Source organism: Mus caroli, unplaced genomic scaffold, assembly GCF_978045245.1.
Source record: "Mus caroli unplaced genomic scaffold, Mus_caroli_1 scaffold_12, whole genome shotgun sequence".
Classification (NCBI taxonomy): domain Eukaryota; kingdom Metazoa; phylum Chordata; class Mammalia; order Rodentia; family Muridae; genus Mus; species Mus caroli.
The window spans coordinates 28,271,810-28,292,940 of NW_028227267.1; the positions used below are offsets into that span (position 1 = coordinate 28,271,810).

The 21,131-nt window shown below is 42.9% G+C and overlaps 1 protein-coding gene across 1 annotated transcript in view; it reads left to right on the forward strand.

Annotated features, from left to right (window-relative positions):
• The window catches only part of Grid1 (glutamate ionotropic receptor delta type subunit 1), a 770,962-nt gene that overhangs the window by 514,203 nt on the left and 235,628 nt on the right, over positions 1-21,131 (forward strand). Inside the window, exon 6 of the mRNA XM_021181815.3 lies at positions 9,214-9,384. Coding sequence (XP_021037474.1) covers positions 9,214-9,384 — 171 coding nt within the window. The remainder of the gene's footprint in view (positions 1-9,213; positions 9,385-21,131) is intronic.

Sequence of the window (21,131 nt, forward strand, 5' to 3'; positions counted from 1 at the left end):
CTGTGCCAAATCTTTAAAGAGTCCTGAGCATATCCGAGCAGACTGGGGCAGTGTCAAGTCCCCACCACTGCCTATATGGCAGTGTACCTTAGCCATTGGAAGTACTGGGTCACCCTGTAGGTCAAATCCCCAACACAGTTACAGAACATGCCTAGAGTATGGTAGTGTGAACCAAGTGTTTCTTGTTTGTCCTATTGGCTGTTGAAGAAGCACATGAGGCTTAATAAAAAGATTTCTGCATATGGCAATCACTAGATGGTCCATCCTTTCCCCACAGTTCCAAATTTTGTCTCTGTAACTCCTTCCATGGGTGTTTTGTTCCCATTTCTAAGAAGAGGCAAAGTGTCCACACTTTGGTCTTCGTTCTTCTTGAATTTCATGTGTTTAGCAAATTGTATCTTATATGTTAGGTATCCTAATTTTCTGGGCTAATATCCACTTATCAGTGAGTACATATTGTGCGAGTTCCTTTGTGATTGGATTACCTCACTCAGGATGATGCCCTCCAGGTCCATCCATTTGCATAGGAATTTCATAAATTCATTTTTTAAATAGCTGAGTAGTACTCCATTGTGTAAATGTACCACATTTTCTGTATCCATTCCTCTGTTGAGGGGCATCTAGGTTCTTTCCAGCTTCTGGCTATTATAAATAAGGCTGCTATGAACATAGTGGAGCATGTGTCCTTCTTACCGGTTGGGACATCTTCTGGATATATGCCCAGGAGAGGTATTGCAGGATCCTCCGGTAGTACTATGTCCTATTTTCTGAGGAACCGCCAGACTGATTTCCAGAGTGGTTGTACAAGCTTGCAATCCCACCAACAATGGAGGAGTATTCCTCTTTTTCCACATCCTCGCCAGCATCTGCTGTCACCTGACGAAAGGATGGACCATCTAGAACAGCACCGGGATAGCTAGAGCGCAGGGTTGGCTGACACCCGCCAGCTACCCACGACCCCCTGCCACAGGATTTTGAGACTGCTGGTGAGTGGAACACAGAGTCTGCTCCAATCTTTAAACAGTGACAACGATAACAACTAACCCCAGAGATTACCAGATGGCGAAAGGTAAACTTAATAATCTTACTAACAGAAACCAAGACCACTCACCATCATCAGAACCCAGCACTCCCACTTCGCCCAGTCCAGGGCACCACAACACACCGGAAAAGCTAGACACGTATCTAAAAGCATATCTTATGATGATGGTAGAGGACATCAAGAAGGACTTTAATAACTCACTTAAAGAATTACAGGAGAACATGTCTAAAGAGTTACAAGTCCTTAAAGAAAAACAGGATAACACAATCAAACAGGTAGAAGTCCTTAAAGAAAAACAGGATAACACAATCAAACAGGTAGAAGTCCTTAAAGTAAAACAGGATAACACAATCAAACAGGTAGAAGTCCTTAAAGAAAAACAGGAAAACACATCCAAACAGATGATGGAAATGAACAAAACCATACTAGACCTAAAAAGGGAAGTAGACACAATAAAGAAAACCCAAAATGAGGCAAAACTGGAGATAGAAACCCTAGGAAAGAAATCTGGAACCATAGATACCAGCATCAGCAACAGAATACAAGAGATGGAAGAGAGAATCTCAGGTGCAGAAGATTCCATAGAGAACATCAGCACAACAATCAAGGAAAATGTAAAACGCAAAAAGATCCTAACTCAAAACATCCAAGAAATACAGGACACAATGAGAAGACCAAACCTACGGATAATAGGAGTGGATGAGAATGAAGATTTTCAACTCAAAGGACCAGCAAACATCTTCAACAAAATTATAGAAGAAAACTTCCCAAACCTAAAGAAAGAGATGCCCATGAACATACAAGAAGCCTACAGAACTCCAAATAGACTGGACCAGAAAAGAAATACCTCCCGACACATAATAATCAGAACAACAAATGCACTAAATAAAGATAGAATACTAAAAGCAGTAAGAGAAAAAGGCCAAGTAACATATAAAGGCAAGCCTATCAGAATTACACTAGATTTTTCACCAGAGACTATGAAAGTCAGAAGATCCTAGACAGATGTTATACAGACACTAAAAGAACACAAATTTCAGCCCAGGCTACTATACCCAGCCAAACTCTCAATTAACATAGATGGAGAAACCAAAGTATTCCACGACAAAACCAAATTCACACATTATCTCTCCACGAATCCAGCCCTTCAAAGGATAATAACAGGAAAAAACCAATACAAGGACGGGAACCACGCCCTAGAAACAACAAGAAGGTAATCCCTCAACAAACCTAAAAGAAGACAGCCACAAGAACAGAATTTAACAACAAAAATAACAGGAAACAACAATTACTTTTCCTTAATATCTCTTAATATCAATGGACTCAACTCCCCGATAAAAAGACATAGACTAACAAACTGGCTATACAAACAAGACCCAACATTTTGCTGCTTACAGGAAACTCATCTCAGAGAAAAAGATAGACACTACCTCAGAATGAAAGGCTGGAAAACAATTTTCCAAGCAAATGGTATGAAGAAACAAGCTGGAGTAGCCATTCTAATATCTGATAAGATTGACTTCCAACCCAAAGTCATCAAAAAAGACAGGGAGGGGCACTTCATACTCATCAAAGGAAAATCCTCCACGAGGAACTATCAATCCTGAATATCTATGCTCCAAATACAAAGGCAGCCTCATTCATTAAAGAAACTTTAGTAAATCTCAAAGCACACATTGCACCTCATACAATAATAGTGGGAGACTTCAACACACCACTTTCACCAATGGTCAGATCATGGAAACAGAAACTAAACAGGGACACAGTGAAACTAACAGAAGTTATGAATCAAATGGATCTGGCAGATATCTACAGAACATTCTATCCTAAAACAAAAGGAATCACCTTCTTCTCAGCACCTCATGGTACCTTCTCCAAAATTGACCACATAATTGGTCACAAAACAGGCCTCAACAGATACAATAATATTGAAATTGTCCCATGCATCCTATCAGATCACCATGGACTAAGGCTGATCTTCAATAACAAAATAAATAATAGAAAGCCAACATTCACATGGAAACTGAACAACACTCTTCTCAATGATACCTTGGTCAAGGAAGGAATAAAGAAAGAAATTAAGGACTTTTTAGAGTTCAATGAAAATGAAGCCACAACATACCCAAACTTATGGGACGCAATGAAAGCATTTCTAAGAGGAAAACTCATAGCTCTGAGTGCCTCCAAAAAGAAACTAGAGAGAGCACACATTAGCAACTTGACAACACACCTAAAAGCACTAGAACAAAAGGAAGCAAACTCACCCAAGAGGAGTAGACGGCAGGAAATAATCAAACTCAGGGGCGAAATCAACCAAGTGGAAACAAGAAGAACTATTCAAAGAATCAACCAATCAAGGAGCTGGTTCTTTGAGAAAATCAACAAGATAGATAAACCCTTAGCCAGACTCACTAGAGGGTACAGGGAAAGCATCCTAATTAACAAAATCAGAAATGAAAAAGGAGACATAACAACAGATCCTGAAGACATCCAAAACACCATCAGATCCTTCTACCAAAGGCTATACTCAACAAAACTGGAGAACCTGGATGAAATGGAGAAGTTCCTAGACAGATACCAGGTACCAAAGTTGAATCAAGATCAGGTTAATGATCTAAACAGCCCTATATCCCCCAAAGAAATAGAAGCAGTCATTAATAGTCTCCCAACTAAAAAAAGCCCAGGACCAGATGGGTTTAGTGCAGAGTTTTATCAGACCTTCAAAGAAGATCTAATCCCAGTTCTTCACAAACTATTCCACAAAATAGAAACAGAAGGTACTCTACCCAACTCATTCTATGAAGCCACAATTACTCTGATACCTAAACCACAAAAAGACCCAACAAAGATAGAAAACTTCCGACCAATATCTCTTATGAATATTGATGCAAAAATCCTCAATAAAGTTCTTGCTAACCGAATCCAAGAACACATCAAAACAATCATCCATCCTGACCAAGTAGGTTTCATCCCAGGGATGCAGGGATGGTTCAATATACAGAAATCCCTCAATGTAATCCAGTATATAAACAAACTCAAAGACAAAAACCACATGGTCATCTCTTTAGATGCGGAAAAAGCATTGACAAGATTCAACACCCATTCATGATAAAAGTCTTGGAAAGATCAGGAATTCAAGGCCCATACCTAAAAATTCCACCAGAGAACTCCTAAACCTGATAAACAGCTTCGGTGAAGTAGCTGGATATAAAATTAACTCAAACAAATCAATGGCCTTTCTCTACACAAAGAATAAACAGGCTGAGAAAGAAATTAGGGAAACAACACCCTTCTCAATAGTCACAAATAATATAAAATATCTTGGCGTGACTCTAAGGAAGTGAAAGATCTGTATAATAAAAACTTCAAGTCTCTGAAGAAAGAAATTATAGAAGATCTCAGAAGATGGAAAGATCTCCCATGCTCATGGATTGGCAGGATCAACATTGTAAAAATGGCTATCTTGCCAAAAGCAATCTACAGATTCAATGCAATCCCCATCAAAATTCCAACTCAATTCTTCAACGAATTAGAAAGTGTAATCTGCAACTTCATCTGGAATAACAAAAAACCTAGGATAGCAAAAACTCTTCTCAAGGATAAAAGAACCTCTGGTGGAATCACCATGCCGGACCTAAAGCTTTACTACAGAGCAATTGTGATAAAAACTGCGTGGTACTGGTATAGTGACAGACAAATAGACCAATGGAATAGAATTGAAGACTCAGAAATGAACCCACACACCTACGGTCACTTGATCTTCCACAAGGGAGCTAAAAACATCCAGTGGAAGAAAGACAGCATTTTCAACAAATGGTGCTGGTACAACTGGTTGTTAACATGTAGAAGAATGAGAATCGTTCCATTCCTATCTCCTTGTACTAAGGTCAAGTCTAAGTGGATCAAGGAACTTCACATAAAACCAGAGACACTGAAACTTATAGAGGAGAAAGTGGGGAAAAGCCTTGAAGATATGGGCACAGGGGAAAAATTCTTGAATAATACAGCAATGGCTTGTGCTGTAAGATCGAGAATTGACAAGTGGGACCTCATGAAACTGCAAAGCTTCTGCAAGGCAAAAGACACCATCAATAAGACAAAAAAACCACCAACAGATTGGGAAAGGATCTTTACCTATCCTAAATGAGATAAGGGACTAATATCCAATATATATAAAGAACTCAAGAAGGTGGACTCCAGAAAGTCAAATAACCCCATGAAAAAATGGGGCTCAGAACTGAACAAAGAATTCTCACCTGAAGAATACCGAATGGCAGAGAAGCACCTGAAAAAATGTTCAACATCCTTAATCATCAGGGAAATGCAAATCAAAACAACCCTGAGATTCCACCTCACACCAGTCAGAATGGCTAAGATCAAAAATTCAGGTGACAGCAGATGCTGGCGAGGATGTGGAGAAAGAGGAACACTCCTCCATTGTTGGTGGGATTGCAAGCCTGTACAACCACTCTGGAAATCAGTCTGGCGGTTTTTCAGAAAATTGGACATAGTACTACCGGAGGATCCAGCAATACCTTTCCTGGGCATACATCCAGATGATGTCCCAACCGTTAAGAAGTACACATGCTCCACTATGTTCATAGCAGCCCTATTTATAATAGCCAGAAGCTGGAAAGAACCCAGATGTCCCTCAACAGAGGAATGGATACAGAAATTATGGTACATTTACACAATGGAGTACTACTCAGCTATTAAAAAGAATGAATTTATGAAATTCCTAGCCAAATGGATGGACCTGGAGGGCATCATCTTGAGTGAGGTAACACAATCACAAAGGAACTCACTTAATATGTATTCACTGATAAGTGGATATTAGCCCAAAACTTAGGATACCCAAGATACAAGATACAATTTGCTAAACGCATGAAACTCAATAAGAATAAAGACCAAAATGTGGACTCTGTGCCCCTTCTTAGAATTGGGAACAAAACACCCATGGAAGGAGTTACAGAGACAAAGTTTGGAGCTGTGATGAAAGGATGGACCATCTAGAGACTGCCGTATCCAGGGATCCATCCCATAATCAGCTTCTAAACGCGGACACCATTGCATACACTAGCAAGATTTTGCTGAAAGGACCCAAATATAGCTGTCTCTTGTGAGACTATGCAGGGGCCTAGCAAACACAGGAGTTGATGCTCACAGTCAGCTATTGGATGTATCACAGGGCTCCCAATGGAGAAGCTAGAGAAAGTACCCAAGGAGCTAAAGGGATCTGCAACCCTATAGTTGGAACAACATGATGAACTAACCAGTACCCCAGAGCTCTTGTCTCTAGCTGCATATGTATCGAAAGATGGCCTAGTGGGCCATCAATGGAAAGAGAGACCCTTTGGACTTGCAAACTTTATATGCCCCAATATAGGGGAATGCCAGGGCCCAAAGAATGGGAATGGGTGGGTAGGGAAGTGGGGGGCGCTATGGGGGACTTTTGGGATAGCATTGGAAATGTAATTGAGGAAAATATGTAATAAAAAATATTAAAAATTAAAAAAAAAAGGATGGACCATCTAGTGATTGCCATATGCAGGGATCCTCCCATAATCAGCTTCCAAATGCTGACATCATTGCATACACCAGCAAGATTTTGCTGAAAGGACCCAGATATAGCTGTCTCTTGTGAGACTATACCGGGGCCTAGCAAACACAGAAGTGGATGATCACAGTCAGCTATTGAATGGATCACACGGCCCCCAATGGAGGAGCTAGAGAAATTACCCAAGGAGCTAAAGGGAACTGCAACCCTATAGGTGGAACAACAATATGAACTAACCAGTACCCCGGAGCTCTTGTCTCTAGCTGCATATGTATCAAAAGATGGCCTAGTCGGCCATCACTGCAAAGAGAGGCCCATTGGACTTGCAAACTTTATATGCCCCAGTACAGGGGAACCCCAGGGCCAAAAAGGGGGAGTGGGTGGGTAGGGGATTGGGAGGGTAGGTATGGGGGACTTTTGGGATAGCATTGAAAATGTAAACGAGGAAAATACCTAATTAAAAAAAATTTAAAAAAAAAGATTTCTATAAAAATGGCTGTTGCTCTCCAGTGACATTTTGCATTAAGAATACATGGGAGAAACAAATGGTATTAGATGCCTTTGTTTGTTTGCTTTCTACCTTGTCTGTAACATACTTAATGAGTTTTGTATTTTATGATATCTATATTTCTCCTTTTCTTCTTTTTGCATTTCATTTACTTACTTACTTACTTATTTATATCTGTTTATTTCATTAGTTAAAGTCCAGATCTCACTCTAGTCCAGGCTGACCTGTAGTTGACTATGTAGCCCAGGCTGGCCTTGAACTTGCGGCAATTCAAGTTCCCTCAACTCCCCAAATGCTGGGATTACAAGCATGAGCTACTGTGACTGGCTAATAGCATACATTTTCTGCCCCAAACCCTCTTTAGTTGTAGTTTAAGCAAAGTGAACTGTCTACTTGTTAGTCTTTTGTTATTCCTCCTGCCTTTGAGGTTACACTGTGATTTCTCTCATCCCCCAGCCTCCATTCATTCTCTCCGAAGGGCCTAGGTCCCCAGTGCAGCTAGAACAGCCAAGTGCACGTCTAGGCTCTTCTTAGGCTCTGCCCACTCCTTGAATCTTTATGTGTTCAGGAACTGTTCCTTCTGACTAATTTCTCTACCTTTGATTATCTCCTGGTTGCAATCCATGGTGAATATAAATTTCAGTGACATGGATGTAAATTCAACTCGTAACAATATTTTAACTTTTGTGAGATCCGGATAATTCAGTATATGCAGGGATGGAAAATCTTGCTGAGGATACAGGGGTGTGCTCGCTCATAGATCTAGCATGTGCTTTCTAGTGACCAGCTTGCCTCCCCCTTCTCCCCCCTCCACACGCAGTATCATCCTAAGACCGACCCTAAATGCTTGATTTAGCATCTTACCCCTAAACATGTTATGCTCTCATTTAAATGATTATGAAATTCCTATCAGTAATTTTCTGCCTGGCTATCTCCATTTGCGCTGTCTCAGGGTCTCAAAACTAGACTGGGTCATTTGCAAAAAGGAAGATTTAAAGATCACTTTAAAATTCAACAGTTTCAGTTAAATATTGACTTGGAGCCAAGCATGAATGAAATAATTCCTTAGAGACAGTGAGCTTGGGATGTCCTTAGTCTGTCTGCCCCACTGTTGGAACAAGGGGTGAATATTTGTTTCTATTTCTTTGTAGTTTGTTGTTAGACTCAGCCATGCAGTCTTGCATTTTCCTCTCTGACCTACCCCCTATTTGTTTCTCTCTAATCCTCAGCACACAATGCAACCAGAATTTTTAAGAAAGACCATTCTGATTATGGCATATATGTACCTAAAAATTTCAAGCTCCTTACTAGCCCTAGAAAGAACACTCACTTTCTATGTTGCTGCTCTTGTTTGTTTGAACTGGCATGGTTGGACCCAACTTCCCCATCTGCCTCCCTCCCATTGATGCTTCTACATGGAACAGAGTTCATCTACTCCTTGCAGACTCTGAGTCTCAGTTATACTCTGTCCCCAACAGGAAAACACACACACACACACACACACACACACACACACACACACACACACACACATGCACGCATGCACACACATGTAATGTTCTCACATGCAAGCATGCATGCTCACATGCACTCACATACCTTCTTTTCCTATCTTCATTCTTGGGCTTAGTTCAAGTCTGATTTCTTATAGAGACTCCCTATATCAGGTGCTTTTAAATTTTCTGATTTTGAGGGTGAAATGACCTAACAATTGGATCCCCTTCATAGTATTCTTAGGGTTGTTTTTGGAGCATAGCATTAATTATTGCAAGCAAAACACCTGGTCTGTCAAGGTCTAGCACGACAGGTATCTTTGATCTCTGAAACACTCATTGTGTTCTATGGTGAAGGATTATTATTGATATCCACTATACCTTGGTGCTTACTATAGACCAGAGCTCAGAGGGAATGCTGAACAGTCCTGTTTGTACCTAAGGGATGGTAAGTATTTTTGTAAACAAGCAACTAATGAAATGGATAGCCAGGGTCAAATCCCCTTTGACCATTTTGACATTAGCTGTTTGGGCTTTTGGCCTGGATGTCTCGCAGTGACTTTTTTTTTTTAAATTCATGAGGGTATAAGCATGGATTTGATTATTTCTTCAGGAAATCAGTGACCCCGAGATCCTGGATCTGGTCCACAGTGCCCTTGGCAGGATGACCGTGGTCCGGCAAATCTTCCCATCTGCAAAGGACAACCAGAAGTGCATGAGGAATAACCACCGCATCTCCTCCCTGCTCTGTGATCCACAGGAAGGCTACCTCCAAATGCTGCAGGTCAGTACAGCACAGTGTCTCTTCCACATGCCGCTCTCATCACACCCTTGGTCTAGACAGGCAGCATACTGGGCCTGCTGGGCTCTAGATGAACACTACTACTCACCCACTTTAATGACGAAAATGCTGAATTCCAATTCACTGAAATGGAATCTAGTTGACTAGATACAAGTGTTTCATCTCATAGTACATCAGTGGTAGGTAACTACACCTGGTATCAGCAGGCAAGGACTGCTTATTCTCAAGGTACCTCAGATATTTAAAAGTTACATGATTGGAGTGGGCAGATTTCTCACTCTTCGGCCTTTATGCTGAGTGCCTTGTGGCAGGGTGGGAGCTTTTCTTTGTCCTTTTCTTTGTAAGAAGTCACTTACACAGACAGTAAGCTTGTAAAACACTTAACACAGCCCTGGCACGTCTACTAAGTGCTAAGGCTTAGGCCAGCCAGGATGCTGCAGCTCTCCCCAGAGCAGAAAGGCAAGAGAACAGGTTTACCCATGAGGCTTGCTCTGCCCCTTCTTAGAGAAGAGCTGTAAATGTTTAGATTAATACTCCAGTCACTGTCTTAGTGTATGTGTGGTCTGCATCATCTGAGAATGTTGCCTTGGCATAGTCATGAGGTATCTTGCCTGTGGTACAGATCATTTTCTGTATGAATCTTTGAGAACAACAGAGAAACAATGCAGGGGGCACATGACATATAATAAAAGAAAGTGCCCCCTATTGGTTTGTGGAAATTATCTGTAACTTTGCCTGTAGGATACACTCACCACTCAGCATTTGAAATCAGGCCCACCTTCTTTTCCCAGCCAGGGTGAGGAGTAGAAACCAGAGTGGAGATCAGGACTGGCTATATCATGGTATCACTACATAAGAAGATCTTCATAATGGGGAGGGGACTGTGGGAACCTTGGGTGGCATGTAGATACATGTAGTTGGTGAAAGCCTTGAATCCACTCTCTTAATCTCACGTTGTCAGAAGGAGAAGAAAGCTTGTCTCATAGATGTGCCACATGAGAGAATGGTTCTCAGTGCTTTGGAAACACAGGTAACATTGATTATAGCTGGAGCACCTGCCTTCCATTGGTGCTCACTTTGACACAGAGTACATCCATGCATTGGCAAGACAGAATAGCCAAGGTCTTTATGAGGTTGCAAGGGTTTGATAAAGAAATGGGAGCATTGGCTTTGACAGAGCCATGAGCTAGATGTTGGATTTGGTGTTAGAAAGGCCTATGGTATAGTTTTCCTTTGTCTTCTTTACCTGGGGTATGAAAAAGGTGACAAGGGTCAAGTGTGTCCCTCTTGTTGGAACACTGTCTGCATCATTCTCCCTCTCCATGTGGGTGTGCACAAAGCTGGCCAAAGGGCCAGGCACTATGAGTGTCCCCACTCTGTGCAGGTGACGGGAACACTCTTCCTTGCTGGGCCTAAGGCCATGGCTCTCCATTCCTGGATGATGTCCCAGGTTCCCTCTCCCTTGGTGAAGTTTATCCCTCTCTAGTCTCTGCAACCTGCCCCTTCACCACCTCCTATCCCTCTGTCCATTTTCCAGTTCTCATTAAGTTACATTGCTTCAGTTTCCTGAAATTAGAGTCACTCTCAGTTGTCCATGGGCAGAGTCCAGGAGCAGTAACAGGGTGGGGCAGAGGAGAGAGGCGTGTACTTCTTCTCCAAGTTCATGACACTTTTTGCTAAGGGATGACTGTCCTGATATCTGTAAGAGTCAAGCTGGCTCTAGCACTTCAGTCCTGCCTGGTGCAAAGAGTCTGCTTTCTGGACGAGAGCAAGGGAGTCTAGAGGGCTGAGGGGCAAGTTCAACTGATGGCATTCTGATGTGGCAGCTACCCAAGCATATAACAAAAGTTCTGGGCCACAAACTTCAGGGTCCCCTTCCTTCTCTGTTCTTTCTGAGACACAAGTACCACAGAAGGAGGAAAACTAAAGCACAAAAGCACTGGAACTTGTTCATGACAGTTACATCATCACCACCACCACTGCCACTACCACCACCACCTCATAAATGAAACTACCTGGGTGCATATCCCAACCATTCTAGCTACCATTTCATTACTTAATATTTATTTTTTATTTTGTGCCTCATTTTCTTGTATTGTCCAACCAAGACATGAAAATCTGCTACTATGATGAATCTCCACAAAAAGTAAATGAGAGAAAATGTGGAAAGTATTTAGTACAGGGCTAGACTGTTAAGAATACCGTCAGATGAGGTGGCCAGTACAATTCATTTTCCACAGGGAGGCTGAACCTGCCTGTATACCTGTGTCTTGGCAGGTGTCAGCATTACCCTTTATAGGAGAACAGTTCCTATCCCTCCAGGCCTGTGTCACATGATTTGTGACTCTCATGTCCCCATCACTTACTCAGCCGCTCACTCACAACAGCCTTGTCTGAGGAGAACAGACCGTGCTTTTATCTATTTAGCTCTTCATGAAAGACCCTGCTCACTGAAGACCATCAATAAGAATATGAGATGAGTCTGCTAATAATCTAGGACTTGAATCCCAAGTTAAATGGTCTCTAGAAGCCTCTTTATAGAGAGATAAGTAAAGCACTTTATTAAAGAAATCTCTTTCCTTTGTCCATTTGTTGTGTCTACATCCTTCTTTGGGGCTATGATGGGAGGGGAGTGTGGATTTATTTACTCCTCTGCCCAACACTTGGGTAGCTTGTAGATTCATCTCATTTACAAGCCATTCCCTTCAGTTTTCTCAGAAACTATTACCACTTCGTTCTTTCCTAATGACAGTATAGAAGGCAAACTAATTTCTACTAGCCTCTAGCTGTGAGATTTATCGAAAAGACTCGAACATACTTAGAACAACCAACTCAAGAAAAAATTGCTGTCATGGATTATTAACTTCGTCTTGATGAAATTAATGAAAATCCCCCTGGAAATGGAGCCCCCAAGTCCCTCTTTGCTCCTTCCTCAGATGGCTGCCCTTGGGATGTTGGTCCTAGCTTACAGATTATCAAAGCACAGGGAATTTTTGCAAGGTCATTCATCATTTGGCTTCTTTATCAAAGAGCACTAGTCTCTGAGAAACTCTGTCTTCCTCTATAGCCCTATGGTCAAGGATTTCTGTTTTGAAAAGCCAAGCAAGTACTATTTGCAAATCAATTTGGTTGCTATTTAGTACCTATTTTCTTCCAAGTCCCTTGGAAGAAAAATACCTAGATAAGTGGCTTCCAGTGGCGTCATTGCATTTGCCTGTGTGTGGTTGTTTATTCTTTTCTACAAAGCACTGCCTGATTTGGGTGTTTCTCGTTTTTGTTTTCTTGACAAGTTAGTTTAGGGCTTGTCTGACTCAGCTGGTAATAAAAGTGATAACCAGTACCCTAGAACCCTGAGAATTCGCTGATATTTCCCGGGATGCCTTCCTCAGAGCAGAGTCACCATTGTATCCATCACTGGAACTGCTTCTTCCAGCAACTTCAACTTGTAATTGAACTAACAGAAACGTTATCACATCGCCACCCCATCTATTCAAATGTGTTTCAAGAGCGTGGCAGGAAATAGCATGGACTATGATGTCTGGTCACTGTGCTGGCTTATCCAAGCTGTAGGACCCAATATAGTATTGTCACGAAATGTTCCCAAGATTGGAACTTTGGCATCTTTATGCACGTAAAAGTTGCTGAATGGCTCAACAAAATCACCTTTCTCTGGCGTTCAGTTCGCTGAAGAAAACCACTGACCTTTTAGTCTCCATTTCCTATAAACCTTCAGTTCTTTTCCCTAGTAATGGTTTGTCAATCTGGTAAGAGAAGCTTTTCCTCTGGAGCATCCTCCAGGCTTCCCTAACCAGCTATCTCAGATTTCATGTCCCTTCCAGAGCTATATGTAATGCTAAAGACTCCAGTTGCCAATTCAGCAAGGATGGTGTGGAATGCTGCATGAGTCAGGTGCATGGGTGGTCTCTGTGGGTACAGATGACTGCTACTTGAGTTGCAGGTGTCCACATGTGTCTTTGTAGCTGAGAAAGGCTTATATGGAGACAGATGCTCTTTCATATTCTCCCTTCGGATTCAGTGGTGAACAGGGCCTCCTACAACCCTTTATCCTCAGCTGCCAGGTGCTCCATCCTCTGGCCTGGCCACAGTGCCCTCTCAAGACAGGTGGGCTAGTAGCAGTTTGGCACAGAGGCCTTGCCTGGGGATGAATTGTTCATGCTGAGGCATCTGGATGTCAGCTTGTCCTCCCAGCTGGACCCTCTGTTGACTGCTTATCTGACATTGCTGGCCAACCAGAGCCTGTCTGCAGATTTGGTCAGAGGTCAGTGTCTGCTGTTTATCTCCATGATGTCTCCCCAAACAGCCCACTTTGTTTGATTAATGATAGAGGGAAGAGCATGCTGGGCTCTTTAGAAGCCTGGAGGAAATGTGGCCCTTCTTAATGAAAATCTTCTTGCATTTCCAGTTCTGGATAGTGAGGATAATGGACTGGTGAGAGATTTCTGCTGGCCTGTGTGGCTTTGACCTTGGCCTGCCATTCATCTTCCTTTTGCTTCAAGCATGATTTTAACCTGGTAATGCAGTGTGCAACCCTCCCCCGGCCCCCAGAGCATGACTGGGACACAGCTGGCGTACCCTAATAAGTCTTGACTGGAATCTCAGACTTACTAAGGAGAAGTGAAGCTCCAGGAGGCAGACAGTCTGGCTGCGCAGTGGGGCGCACACATTATCCTGACCTGCTCAAGCCCTTCCTATCCTGGCCAGTGGAGGTGGCAGAGGACTCAGCCTGCTGGCATCCAGACAGGCTTAGACTCAAGGCCCTCTTGAGTTTATCAGCATATTTTAGGGAAGCGCTTATGTCTCAGACCCTAATCCTTTCTGTAGTAAGTGAACAGGTTGCCTACACCCTGCCTTGTTAGTGCCTAGGTAGAAAATATGTTTTTTCCTGGTTCCATTTGTGCAACAAACCTTTACCTGCACAAGCTCCTTGCTGTGGTTTGAATGATGTATTCCTGTAACATTTCTATGTTCAAACCTTGTTCCCAAGGTGGTTGTATTTAGATGCAGGGTCATTGGAATCAAATGAGGTTGTAAGGGTAGAACTCTCACAAAGGAGACCAGAACCATCTATAAGTAAGACTAGAGTTCTCCACTTCTGCATCAGGACATGGGAAGAAGGCATACTAAGAACCAGGAAACAGACCCTCATGAAACATTGACTCTAATCATGCCTTGATTTGAGATTTCTAGTCTCTGGGAGTATGAAGAGTCTGTGATGTTCTTGCCATAGCAGTATGCTCTCAATGGACTTGGAGTCTACCATAGCGTCACCACTGGTGGAGCAGAGTAACTTCCTCATTGTTTCCTGTCACCCCTTCTCAGGCATGTTCATTATTTCTAAATGGTATTCCATCTGCCCCAGTGTTCTAGTCTCTTTCTGCCAAGCAGCACTCCTTATCTCTCCTCTGTCTTTCTCTCTGTGTCTTACTCTTTAAGCAAATTCTTATTTTCTCATGAAGATCAATTTAACAATCTATCTAGTGGCCTTTTGTTCCTGCTGACACAAGTATGTTCCCAAATTAAACCTAGGTACTAATGTATTGGGAATTCTGTGCTAATGCTTAAGGAAAAATAGCATCGATTTTTCCATTCTTGGACTTTAGTTACTTCATGTAATTGGTCTCTGGTTCTCCAGTGGTTAAGCAAGTCCTCTTGGGTTTTTTAAGAGCTATGGCCCTCATAGAGATCATGGCTGAGTTCTTTTATCTGCTGCCTGGAATTGTTTCCTACATTTCTGATTTCCTTTCTCAGAACCCAGTTTCTGCACAGATAAATGAAATCAGAAATTTCTGCCTTACCTCATGAAGACACAGCTGTGGGTTGTGGCAGGCAATGGAGAGTAGCTACCTGGAGCTCCCGTCCCTTCCCCAATGCATCCTCTATACATTGTCGCTTATCTCTAAGAAGAGGCATCCTCTATGCAAATACCTTCCTATCCCTTTAATTCCCAATAATAGATTTAGAATGATCCATTGGCCTGCCCTTAGTTTGGAGGAATCTATTAAAGCAGCTGTGTGTAGTGCTCAAGTTGGACAGTTCTCAAATGTTCTCACACTTTATTCTCACAAAAACCTTAAAATTGGTAATTTTGTTTGTATTTTTATTAGAGAGAATGTCATATGCAAAGACTGGGGGGCCTGGGAGAATAATGTTTGATACATGGGGTGAAATTGGAGGAAGAATCCACCAGGACCCAACTGTTGGAGAGGACACTTGTAAAGGATCAACTCTGCAGGGTAGAACAAGAAGGCTTAGGGCTGAGTCATGGTGGCTGATATCTGCCATCTCCCAATGAAGAAATGAGGTGCTGGAATCATACTGTAGCAGTGGAGACTGTATGTGACCATTTTAGACAGGACCATTTGAGAAGTTTCTTCACAATTATACCCACTGAGCCCAGGCAAGAGAAGGGTCTGTGTGGCAGAGTATAGAATACCATGCTTCCTACAGGCATTGACTCACTGCTGACTCTTGTTTTTCCAGGTTGCCTATCTCTGTGGTATTCTGGAAGAATCTGTGTGCCGCCAAAGGCTTTCCTCTTTGAGGCCTCAGTGAAGTGGGAATGTGTGTTACGATGCTTCCCTCTCAGGAACCTGGCTCAGAAAACTACAGAGCTCTCCATAGACTCTACCTCCAATCATATATTCCGGTCCTTCTCTTAGTAGAGGATCTGTGAAATATCGGTACACTCAGCCCTGTAAAGCCTGGCTTAAGCCTCAGCACCAAGGCAGATAAGACTATGCTGCCAAGAGGCCAGGGAAATGTCAGCAGGTCCAAGTGAGCAGACACAGGTTTGCTTAGTCTCTAGTCCTATAAGCCAAACAAATCAGATATAACTCCCATGAGCCTTTGAACATATATATGGCCAGGGAGCCTTGAGGAGGAAGTTGGTGCTGGCAAACACAAGCTAATTTTCCATGGTCCTTCTCTCTATAATCTGTGTAACAGATCCCTGCTGGGTCCCAGCTACTGGGAATACCCTCTGGATGACCTCTGCTAATTTGATTTGAATTTAGGAGCCTGTGTAAGTACTTCACTTACCTCTTCCACTCTTTATCTCTGCTGCCTCTAAGAATGAAAGTATCTATGAAGACACTAGAAGAAGCCTTTGCATGAAGAGCTGTTACCATCTGCATTGGAGATTGGCGGGAATAACCAGGAATGCCACATTACACCTATCTAGGGTTCCAGATAACATTGTACTTCATTGGCATAGAGAGATATCTACAAGCATTTGATATATGTGTTTAAGGTCACTCAGCAAGGGGGTCTGAGTAAAAATCTAATTCTGTGAAGCTTCCTGTTCATTTATAGAAGAACACAAGTTCCCCAAAGGACCTTGGACATTTGCTTCATTCTGTCTTTTCCACGTTCCCAACTGCACTCCCAATGGCATCTCTGACTTGGGCCTAGATTTTTTAGTTTGGCAACCATGTCTCTGTCAAGCCCTTGGCTGTGATGCTATAACCTCTCTGATTCTCAAAGTTTCCTCCTACCTAGAACACTTTACTGGTTCAAGTCACTTTGTGCTACAGTGTCCATAGATCAGCCAGAGATGTGGACCTATTCAAGCATGAGTATCAGGACCTGTCTAGTACAGTCTATGCTCTGCATGTTTTCCTTTGGCTGATGAAATTTGTGTAGTTCCTTGCTTTGATAGGAAGGAAAGAAACATAGTCTCCTTCAAGCCACACCTCTCTGTTTCCTGGTCTGTAGCTCTAGCCTGTGCTATTTATTTTCTATTAGTGAGTGTCCATGTAGCTAGGAGATTCTTTCTTCCCAATCTCTCCTTGGCTTATCTAATACTGACATATACATCTATCCACCTGCCTTGAGGAGAGTCTTTCCTTTATTCATTAGGATGTAGAAGAGCATCCTGAGCATAGATTACATGTTCTTTTCTTTTTCTTGCTTTTTTTTTTTTTTGGCAGGATTTCTCTGTGTAGCCCTGGCTGTCCTGGAACTCATTCTGTAGACCAGACTGTCCTTGAACTCAGAAATCTGCCTGCCTCTGCCTCCCAAGTGCTGGGATTAAAGGCGTGTGCCACCATTGCCTGCCATATTACATGTTCTATTACATGTTATTCTTTTTTTTGCATAAAACACACTTCTTAACATGTCAGACAATAAAAGCAGGGCCTTCCATGCTGTCTGTGTCCCTTACATGAAACCACCATTGAATTCTGAAAAAGCATATTGTCTATGAGTATACAAAACAATGCTAGTTTCTGTCCCAGGATGGGCAAGTACTGAGACATCCATCTTCCCAGGTGCAAGAACTAAGTTAAGAGAAGATGTAATCGTAAGTAGGTACAAACAGCAGTAAGGAGGGGATCAAGAAGTAATTTTCAGTATGTTCTAAATGAGAAACAAATGAAAGATCTTACCTACCAAACTGGAAGCAGCAAATCTTTCTTTCCCAATGCTTTATATTTAGATGGGGAATTAATGTGTGCATTCTTAACAAAGAAGTTTCATCAGTTTCCTTGCCAGCTAATCTATCCACCCATTCCCATACTTGCCTCCCATACCATCCATCCATCTACCCATCTATATACCCATCCATCTACTCATCCATCCATCCATCCATCCATCCATGCATCCATTCCACTCATCCATTTCAACTGTCCCTCACTCTATCACTCATTCATTTATTACTCATAATCCATCCACCTAGCACGTATCTACCAACCCATCCATCTACCCACCAATCCACCTACTCATTCATTTATTTATCTATCACTCCTACTTGTCTGTTTGTCTGTCTCTCTATAGATCTGTGTCTCCACAGGGCATTCATCAATCAAAGACTGATCAATCACCAGACTTGCATCTTTACTTGTGACAGGCTCCAGAGATAAACACTCAAAGAGCTCAGAGTTTAGTGAGGTAAACATGTCTATGAACCGGCACATAGAGGAGGGTGCATCCAGGGTGATACAGGGGTGGTTCAAAGGCCTATCAGTGCCTGGAAAAGATCATTTCTCAAGCCAGCTCTTTTGAACTAGAATCCATTTACTTTCCTAGGCAGACATAGTTGTGGGAGGACTCAGGGCTTTCTTTGGCCTTTCTGATTCATGTTCTGCCTTTTCCTCTTCTTTGCAGGCCTCTCGGCATTCACACGGTTGTCGAGTGCCTTAATTCATTGTGATTAGAAGTGCTGGGGAAAAAGGAAAAAGTCTTTTGAGTGTCAGTCTGGGCCAAAGCTGAAGTAGCACTGTAGGCTGTGATCTGATGTGGGAGTGAATCCGCAGGTGTGGGCGTGGGTCAGAGGGTCTTAACTGACTAAATAGCACCAGCTATGAGTGGGCAGCTTAGAGCTCCATGAATGTCTTAAGAAATCTTCACACCATCAAGGACTCTCATCTTCTAGTTATCCTTTTAGAAAGAAGAAAAGGAAAATAATAATAATTAAAAAAAGAACGATCAAACTCCATACCAGTTCTTAAGTGGTTTCTATTCTCCCGTAAGAACATCTCCATTACAAGTTTGTATTCCAGAGGGGGAAAGAAACAGCAAGACAATTCTGCAGAGGTGGGTGCTCTGGCGGGCTGTTTTGCTGGTGGGATTAGGAAAAGAGTTAGTCTCGTTCCTTGAAAACACGCTCCTCTAAGCTTGAACTGCCTGGGACACAGTCTTGCTGTCACCTTCCCCATGTGACAGTGACAAGTTCCCAGTGATAGGAATGTTCCTTCCTGTGATGTTAGGTCAGCATTTGTGTACTTCAGGCACCTGAAGGGTAACCATGACCTTGGCATGGAGTTTCCCTTTGGCCTGGGACCCTTGTTTAGCCTGCAGTCATTAGTCATGCAGGCACATTGCAGTCATTTCTGTAGAATGCATCCTGTTCTTACTCCTATAGCGTGATGTCTATGGTGATCACAGGAAGGATGCAGCTCAGTGGCAGACAGAACAAAGTCCTTCATCACTGGCCAGCATAAAGGAAGTGATGCTCTCTTACTGGTTATGTTATAGTACAAAGGGAGAGCTAGTTTGAGCTCATGGACAGGCCTAATAGAGCAGATTTTTTTGGTGATCTATACACTTCTGACTTCAGCTTCAGTTCTGAGGGACAGTTCCTACTCAGGTTTTTATCTAGGAACCAGCTTCTCTGACATCTATACTAGGACTAATAGGAGAGCAAGTACAGGCGGAAAATAACGCTTCTAACAGAAGCAGTTAGGGAGGGTGGCTGATGAGGCAGATGTAGCAGGGGCTCTTCCTATATATAGTACAAAAGCCTGTTTGGTCTTCTCAGGAGCACTGTGAGGTCATCATTGTCTTCTATTTCTCTCCATTATATTCAGCGATGTTTTTCTGAAATAACTCTAGCAGGCTACTTGCTGCTTAAGAATGCAGAAAATGATCCCTTTGACCCAGTTTGCGAGATATCAACCAGGGGCCCCAAAACTGTCAAAGAGTGGATATTGTCTCTTCCTCGCTCTTCATTTACTCTCCCTTGTGTTTTGTTGTCCTCTTGTATCCCGAGCTTTTGTCCCCGCCGGCAAGAACACACTCAGGACAACCGGAATCTTCTGCGGCAAAGCTTTATTGCTTACTTCTCAGGAAGATCCCGACCCCAGAAAATGGAGTCCCTTATATAGCACTCAGCCATGACGTTTCAGCACCTGATGTGGCGTGACAGCTCTTGATTCGTTGCTCGCCCATCACACCACTATTACACCCTGAGAATGGGCAGTGACTAGGAGTGAGTTCACTCTCGCACTTGCGCACAAGGCTTGTTTACTAGTTAGTCACGGCGGAGGCCAGCGCCATCTTATAATGGTGATTGCTCGCGGCACGCGCACGGCTCTCCACAGCGATTGCTCGCTGCACGGCTTTCCACACTCTTGGGTAGTGGGGTGGGGGGTGTTGAGGAAAAGGCCTTGAGAACAAGGCTCTGTCGTCCATGTCCATGCTGAGGGCCCTCCTGCTCACCCCCTGCCAAACCCATCCTATCTTTGGATTACAAGGCAGGGGAAGGTTGGCTCCCTCATATCAGTGTTGACCTTTACTGTAGTATTCCAGTTTCTCATTTCCATGTCCCACATGGCTTGGGTCTGGAAATGACTGAGGTAGTGAGGGAATGAAGAAAGAACAGACACAAGTACAGAAAAGCTGGGGTCAGGTGGGCTGTGATGGAGTGGCAGCAACTACCATAATAACCTAGAATCCCGGTCGGTACATTTATTATGTGCAGTACACATGGGAAGGCTGACTAGTCTGAGCAGGGGGGTCTCTATAAACAGGGTACTCTCGGGCTGTAAACACGAGGAGGAGGAAACTACAGTTACTAGTTTTTGAACATACTAGTTAATAGTTTGTAAACACTTGAGTTTGTACACACAGCCAAAATTTGTAGTTGGACTAGAGGAAGGCTTAGTTAACTCTAAGTTAGTTAACTGGCCTGTATGCGGAAGGCGTTGCTAGTTTCCCACAGGTCCTTGACATGGCCATGCCTATGCTGACAATACAGATTTCTTCAGCACTGTATCTGTTTGTTTCACATTCAATCTGGCCTTCTGCAGCTCCACAGACTTATTACTCTCACAAGCCCTGAGATGGAGCCATGTTCCCTCTATGGGCTGGCTTCACTAATGTTGGCCAACCTAATCTACAAATCCTAGATGCATCCAGGATGGCACTGCCCATCAGACATAGGAATTGCTGCCACTTCTTCATTGCTGTATCATCACCCAGGCCTCTATTAA